Source organism: Miscanthus floridulus, chromosome 8 (assembly GCF_019320115.1).
Source record: "Miscanthus floridulus cultivar M001 chromosome 8, ASM1932011v1, whole genome shotgun sequence".
NCBI classification, from domain to species: domain Eukaryota; kingdom Viridiplantae; phylum Streptophyta; class Magnoliopsida; order Poales; family Poaceae; genus Miscanthus; species Miscanthus floridulus.
In genome coordinates, this window is record NC_089587.1 from 217,317,271 (window position 1) to 217,325,120 (window position 7,850).

Genomic DNA, 7,850 nt, shown 5'->3' on the forward strand with positions numbered 1-7,850 from the left:
TAAAAAATTAGGGCCGTGTGACCTGTTGCCGAAAGGGCATCTCCCGCCTGCGGTCCTGCCCTCGGATGCTCCTGGCTGCTATGGTCCTGCGCCGATGGATGGCTGGCACTTGGCACGAATGTGCAATGCACCATGAACTGGTCAAACACGTCATGGAAAAAAAATGCAGATAAGCAGATCACAATGTGATGCTCGTGCTCCTGCCCAAGTACGTAGTTATATACTCGCATGACAAACGCTACAAATTGTGGTCAGCTGAGAGCTTCATTCTGAGACTGAGGCTAGCTGTTGCCTTTTCTCCCTTTTCTTCCGCCCCTCTTTGGATTTCTAGACAACACCACACATAGGCAAAGCCGTAACCGAGGAATATCTTTTGCTAGCTGGACCTGCCAAAGAAGAGGTTCTAGAAAAAGCAGCCTACCCAGGGTCGGTCGGTCATCCCATGTGATCAAAGAGGATAAAACGCAGTTCCTTGATGGCTTGCGGTTGCGGAGAAGAACAACAGTTACCACTTTACACATCACAATAGGGCCATGTCTCTTTGTACAAAAGCAACAAACACATCTTCAGAGATGCTGTTTAGGGCACAATTGCCGGGAAATTTTGCGAAAGAAAGTCAGAACTCAGGGAATGATCAATGATGTCCCCTGGTTGGTGCTTCAAAAGCATCGCCGTCATGATACCACTCACCAATCGCCTGCCTTCCAGTTTACTACTATGCAACAGAAGACACAACTAAAGAATTTCATCACGATGTGATTCACAGCTGCAAGTAGAAAGCTAGGCAAGAGACCAGAACGGGTAGAATTTGGAGTGGTCTATCCATCAACGAAGCTGCTGAAACGCTTCCAGCAGGGCCCTTGGCCGTAGAGACTTTCGGGAGCGTGAAGGGTCCTGCTTGCACCGGTGAGCCTGGGCCTGGAGAGCCTGGTTCAGGCATGACTCCACCAGCTTCTGCTGGTCCTGGCGCTGATAGTGGAGGAAGATACGTTGAGTCATGGCTCACTGTTGTAGGTGGATCTGTCAGCGCAGGAAACTGATGTGGTGCTGCATGAAGAAACATTCAGAAACACTGAAATGAGATAGCACATCATCATAAGCAGAACCATGAGATAAATATACTACAGTCAATTTGCCAATTTCTTCATAGTTCAACTTCAAAGATTATGCTACAGGTATATTATTGAACAATCTGATATTTTACTAAAGTACTCTCTATGATTTTCTATACTTGGCATTGGTTAGTTCAAATTTGAGCACCAACCTTACCAACAATACTTGGCGTTGATTAGTTCAAATTTGAGCTCACCAACATTACCAACGTCATACATAAGAAAACAGATGGAATAGCTAAATTATTGATGTAGTCATTCAGAAAGTATGTATCAGTTACTTCAAGATTAGATTTTTAAATGATCAGGGGGTGCAAAACAGATAGTGAATATCAAGACATAGATTGCCGTGACAGGTAGAGTCTATAGTTACCACTGCCTTGGAACCCAATTCTGCAGGGACAGTAACAATAATTACCTGGGCATCTGGGTTGGAGACCTGCGTTTAGCCTGCATAGAAAAGGTAAGAAACCTTAATACTAGTAGGTGGAATAAAATGGAAAGTATTGGGCAGCACGTTGCTTACGAAGCAGTTATAGTTCCATTAACAAAACCTCTATAGTTGCAAGTAGAGACATTGCATCCAGCACTGGTTGGATGGGTGCTTACATTGCCAAGCATCACATTGCTGTTAGGACATTGCATACTTGGACAGGATCCCGATAATGAAGTTGGTGTGCAATATAAACTGACAGAACGGGTTCCAGAAGTTAATCCAGCAGTAAAACCAAGGACTGGAATGAATGAAATGTTACTAGTTTAAAATTTACTTGAGACTGCCAGGTCCACAGCTACACTGCACACAGTTACTAGCAGTAAGCGCATAAGTCCCATTTGCTACAATCAGTCCATGGTCTAATGCAGATTTTGGAAATGTAGATGCACATGCTGATGCAGAAATAAACAACCATCATCAGAATAATTGTTGCGAAAGGCTGATGTTCAGAAAAGAACAAAAAAAGGGTCTGTGATTGCATAATCAGTTCAACACAAGTGTCGATAAAAAATAGTCAAACAGATATGTACTGAATAACTGATCATTCACCAATGTGGTGCTTATGTTTTTGTGCTGGGCACACTTCACTGAAACTCAACAACTGAATAACAAGGACAAGGAACATCTAAACATGTCAGCACTCAGAATAATGGGCTAAATATGCTAGCTTACCAACTAACCAATTCCAAAACTAAAGCTGCTAAGATTTCTGGCACTAGGATACGACACCTTCATTTTGGAATTGAGTGACAATAGAATTGAAGATAAGTTTCCAACAAATGCTTACGTAAATGTGAAATGTGAAAGTTTTTTAACTTGCTAATTGTAATGTTCAAGAACAATGTTTAATTACATTTATTTACAACCATCTGAGACGGACTCTTGAAACAGGTTTGATCTGCAGCAAAATAATTGACATAATAGATATATTTGGGCTACATGTACATGAATCGAACACAACTATTAATGCCTCAAACCAACCAATTTGTAACTTGAAATACTTATGTCACCCACGTTAGCATGTAACTTTACTCGTTAATTAGTTATTCAGAACATAGCACACTGGCCGAACCACCAGCAGGCTTGTTTGCAAATGGCCCAAAACTATCCGATGCAGTGCACAACAACTTCCTTTTCCCATTTTGTCCACAGACTTGCATCGACCTGAAATAGGCTGGAAGCCTGGAACTACCTAACACCAATTGTATTCAGTTACACAATGTCATCAGAAGAATTCCCAAAGACCAGATAGACATTGTATACGAGGGCATTTCCAGTAAATTCGCATGCACTTCCAACATCGAGTGCATACTGCTGGGGTAGGAGCTATAATAGTTGAAACAAACAGATCCAGAAGATGATCGAGTTGCCTATTTCACCATACATAATTCGTCTGGGGTTAGTATGTACTCCTACCTGGGAATGGGATGGCGAGAATGTCGCCTGGCGCGGCGACGGGACTCCCCATGGCATTCACATTCATGACATCCGTGACGGTGGTCTCGTAGCTTGCAGCGATGGCGGGCACGGTGTCTCCGACCTGCACGACGTAGGAGAGGTACACGGCGGGCAGGTTGTTGTCAGACGAGTTGAAGCAGACGCAGGGCAGCGGGATGACGAGCTTCTGGCCGGCGTCGAGCGGCGCGTCGGGGTCGGTGGAGGTGAGGCCGTTCTCGTTGCGGATCTGGTCGGAGGAGGCGAGCCCCGCGAAGACGACGTCGGCGACGGTGGCGAGCGTGGCGGCCGGGCGCGCGGCGTAGCGGACGGAGACGGACTTGCGGACGCCGTCGACGCAGGAGCAGCGGGTGGGCACGTGCACGAAGAGGCCCATGGGCAGGATACGGTGCGCCGCACCGGGGGCCCCGAAGTCGAGTGCGTTGGCGGCCAGCAGCGCCGCCGGGTCGGCGGCGAAGAGCGCGGCCACCTCGGAGACCTTCATGTCGGCGTAGAGCGTGTAGCCCAGCAGCGCCGTGCAGGAGTCGGACCCGGAGCACGGCTCGATCGTCGTCTTCGCCTCCGCGCCGCGTGGCGCCACTGACAGCACGGCCACCACCATCACAGCCGCCGCCGCCATCACGAAGCCACGCAGCTCCGCCATTCCCGAGAGTTGCTAGCACTCGCGAGTGCGATCTTGGACTGTGGAGCTCGTGACTACTAGAGTACTCTGCGCCTCTGTGGGCATGAGAGAGGTGAGACCTGAGAGGCGTCGTATGTAAGCTGGTGTGGGGGCGAGGAGACGTGGGGCCATCACGCCAGCCAGACGTCGCAAAGGATGCGTCGGTGTCCGGTGAGTAATGGCGGGAGGGGAGGGGAGGGCGTTGTTTGCTTTTGGCAGCGCTGGGAATCTGTGCCAAGCTAGGGGAAGAGGGAAAGGTAGCAGAGGCCGCAGGTCTTTCCCGCGGCCACTCGTTGTCTTCGAGGATGCCCAGTGACAGATGGGACCGGAAGTTTACTGGACCCACATGTCGGTTACTGTGAGGGTAGTGTGTCGGTAGAGGGATTTGGTTTGTTTTTAAAAGAGGACGGAGCCACGCAACGGTCGGCGGCGAGAAGGGCAGACGGAGCCACGGCGGAGCCTAGCTGGGAGCCTGGGAATGGGAGAGAACAGAGACGGTCAGGTGGTGGTCCGCCGGGGCCGGGTTGTGGTGTTCGGCGGAGGCAGCGGCGGCACTGGCACAGCTGATGTGAGCGTCTGGGCGGCCTGCATGGGGCGTGGCAGTGGCAGGCCGGAGGAGTGGACGACGTCTGCCTTTGCTGTCGTGCCGGGTCACCACTCACCACGATACGGCCGAGTAGATTTTCCCTTGTGATCTCTGCGGATTTCACGCCCTTGCCCTTGGTTGGGCTGGCTTATACGGAGTATTAGCTGTCTCGTACTCTAGTGTAATTTCAGGATTCTAAATTTGTTCAAGGAAAATTTGTAGTAGGAGTAAGTCGTATGGCAACGGTTTGTGTAGTCCTCCCTCATGTCTAGTATTTTATAAGGCATTTCGTGTATGTCAAAATTTAAACTTTATAATCACTAGCAAATATATCCGTGCGTTGCAATGGGATTTATATCTTTGTGCCATTTGTTCTAATACGTTTTAGAATAGACTCCGTACATTGATTGGACATATGCTATCTAACTCGTATGAGTACAGCTCATGAGTTCGAGACAATTAAGTACCATAATACAAGTTAATGTTGGCAATAATATGTAAATCTAATCTCTCATTAAAGTTGACAAGGAGTTAGTTGTTGATATATTAAGGATTGGTTTGACCTCCTATGATTACGTTGGGAAGAGATTTGTCGCACAACATTTGGGATAATTTATTCAAAATCACAATAGACTCTTCAAGATTTTGAGTTGGCAGTTTTGCCCATCGGTTCTGGGTTTTTCTCGACATACGTGAGAAGGTCTTCTTATTAAGCATAATGTCTGGGGTTGTCTTACCCCCGCCAGTTGGACCATTGGCCATCTACATTTAGTAAGTATAAATTTTGTTTCTACCCAAAACTACATCAATAATTTGATAGTGTAAATCTTTTGTTTTTAGAGAAAGATAAATAGTTTATAAGTGTCTGTCTTTTTTTTTTGCTGTTTATATAAGAAAAGAAAACACCACGGGATTTGAGAAACATGCAGAAATAAGCAGGCCAAAAACCCAACGGCCGAACAACAATCTAGCCAGAAAACCGAGTGGGTGAAAAAATCGTACCTTTATTTTTTTCTTTTTATTTTTCTTTTATTTTCTCTTCCTTCCTTTTATTTTCCTTTCTTTCCCAACCTTATCCGGGAACTCGTGGAAGCGCAGGCGCATGCGACCGCGTATCTGCCGGCTATCCGCGTCTCTCTTCAACCTCCGGCCGCCGGGCACGCCGCTCCCGCTTCCGCAAGCCGCGCCGCTTGGTCGCCCCTGCGCCCCACGGCCCGCGCGCTCAGGCCAGCGGTTGCTTCTCCATGCCCGGTGGCTGCACCCTCGCTTGCCTTGGCGGCCACGCGCGGCGGCTCCTTCTCCGTTCCGGTGACAACGCTCGTCTCCTGCGCGCGCCCGTGCTCACGCCGAGCGCCCCGGGCGCGCGCATCAGGAGCGCATATGCTCTCTATGATTTTGATCTCTATGAATTTAGGGAGTTTTAATTGGATGTGATTTCTGGTTGGAAAAAAGATTGAATCCCTTTCGCAATTCTGATTTGGACTTCTTCTGTGCCCTCTCCCTGACATCCCTACTTACGGAACCCACGAGCCGGAGAAAAAAAAAAAGCGGCGGGAGAAGGAACAGGGACCAAAACGGAAAGAAAAAGGATACCGAATATCGGTGATTAGGTAGGACGAAAATATTGGAGTCCCAGAAATTTTGGCTATTTAGTATTAGGCAGAGATTTATCAATAATGTTATCAACTATTTTTAGCTATTGCAATACAAACTTAATATCATCATATTTGTAATCAAATGTACTATCCGATGATGATAAGCTTATAATCATAAATAATATAATATAAAATAAATCAATAGTAAAAACATATTTTTTAGATTGTGAGATGGTTGCTCTGCGATATAGTTATATCTTTCTCGCCTTCCTCTCTCTCTTCCATATTATAAAAATTCGTATACGCACTATATATATTATATAACTTATGAGATTATTGTCGTGTATGAATGCAGATTGTTGGGTCATCGTTCCATCACAACATTTTTGACGAATGTTAAGTCCAGGAGCGGAGCCAACATGATGGCTGAGAATTTCTAAGAATACACAACTCTTTTGCTAACAAGTCAGTTACATAGTATCGCCCTATGTTCTAAATTATAGATTGTTTTTGTTTTTCTATGTACATAACTTTTGTTATGCACCTAGATATACTATATGTCTAGATATATAATAAAAGTTGTGTATCTAAGAAAGTCAAAACGACCTATAAACTGAAACTAAGAGAGTAGTTTGTTATACACATACAGACACACCATGTGTGTAGTTTTAACTGATCGTTGTACAACTCCTCTGTCTGCATAGTAAACCAATTGAACAACCAAACTATAGCCCATATTAGTATGCATTCCACCTCCTCTCCACCTAAGGTCCAGTTTAGTTGCAAAAAATTTTGCAAAATTTTTCAAGATTTTCCGTCACATCGAATCTTTGAACGCATGCATGAAGCATTAAATATAAATAAAAAATAAAACTAATTACACAGTTTAGACGAAATCCACGAGACGAATCTTTTAAGCCTAATTAGACTATGATTGAACACTAATTGCCAAATAACAACGAAAACCGCTACAATAGCATTTTGCCAAATTTTTTGGCATCTAAACAAGGCCTAAGTTACCCGGCACCTCACGTCATCGTGCAACATGACGGCTTCGTGGATGGCAAGCCGGCAAAGGGTAAAGGAGCGAGAGTGCATTGTGGCACCGGCTCGTAGTGCACGGCCTTCGTGAGGAAGCCGTAATGAGGCCAGGCCAGCTCATGGCTTCTCTCTCTCTCTCTCTCTCTCTCTCTCTCTCTCTCTCTTTTTGAGCAACAGCTCATGGCTTCTCATGGCACAGAACTACGGAAGGTGTGGCCTTGAATCTCCAGTAATCCATCCCATTGCTGGGCTGAGGCCTGAGGAAAGTTAGGGCCGTTGTGTGGAGGTATTGCATGGGCCCTGTCCGTGTCCGTGGGCTGTGGGCTGGGCTGAGGCATGAGGAAAACACTTCTCTTCCACACGTTCATCTTTTTTTTTTTACTTTTACAAAAGAAAACACGCATACGGCATACACACATTGGTTGACACCATTGGTAGAAACCATAGTGTAGCAGATGTGAGATACGTATACATTTCTCAAAAGGAAAAAAAGAAGAGAAAGATGTGAGGCATAGTACCGGAACACCGTGGTGTACACAACTTGTGGTAACTGGTAAGGTAGGACGAAGCGTGTTTCAGTGTATTGCAATTTGCATTGGCAGGTAGCGTATTTTTCTCTTATATTAAACTAATTAATAATAAATAATTCACCATCATTTAAGACCAAACGAAATCATCTCCATCCTACGGCTAGACGAGCGTACGCCCGGCGTGCAGGTGCCAGATGGCCCAGATGGGATCCGAGAGGCTTCAGACCTCTGCGGCGAAAAGACCAGACGTATGAAAAAAAGAAGCTCGGGGATACGAGGACATGACATCAAATTATAGTAGGGCCTGGTTTAGATGGTAAATTTTGTAATCTGAACACTGTAGCACGTTTCGTTTGTATTTGATAAATTTTATC

At 45.9% G+C, this 7,850-nt stretch overlaps 1 protein-coding gene across 2 annotated transcripts; it reads right to left on the reverse strand.

Annotated features, from left to right (window-relative positions):
• Positions 1–529: 529 nt before the first annotated feature.
• LOC136474968 (lysM domain-containing GPI-anchored protein LYP6-like) lies at positions 530–5,389 on the reverse strand. 2 transcript variants are annotated; one of them, XM_066472525.1, is made up of 6 exons: positions 5,313–5,389; positions 3,025–3,804; positions 1,883–2,000; positions 1,639–1,800; positions 1,531–1,562; positions 530–1,047 (listed from the first exon to the last, which is right to left on the reverse strand). In XM_066472525.1, the coding sequence occupies exons 2-6, from the start codon at positions 3,704–3,706 to the stop codon at positions 761–763; spliced, it is 1,281 nt and encodes a 426-aa protein (XP_066328622.1). In that variant the 5' UTR covers positions 3,707–3,804; positions 5,313–5,389; the 3' UTR covers positions 530–760. The 2 variants fall into 2 exon arrangements, with proteins under 2 accessions (XP_066328622.1, XP_066328624.1); XM_066472527.1 differs by lacking the exon at positions 5,313–5,389 and having other exon boundaries at positions 862–1,047; positions 1,722–1,800; positions 3,025–4,385.
• Positions 5,390–7,850: the final 2,461 nt, after the last annotated feature.

Excerpts from the sequence above, each read along its gene's own strand:
- LOC136474968 (XM_066472525.1), bottom strand. The coding sequence starts at position 3,706 with ATGGCGGAGCTGCGTGGCTTCGTGATGGCGGCGGCGGCTGTGATGGTG. Across the intron at positions 2,001-3,024 it reads TCTCGCCATCCCATTCCCAG|CATGTGCATCTACATTTCCA; the intron begins GTAGGAGTACAT and ends TTTCTGCATCAG. Across the intron at positions 1,563-1,638 it reads AATGGAACTATAACTGCTTC|GCTAAACGCAGGTCTCCAAC; the intron begins GTAAGCAACGTG and ends TTTTCTATGCAG.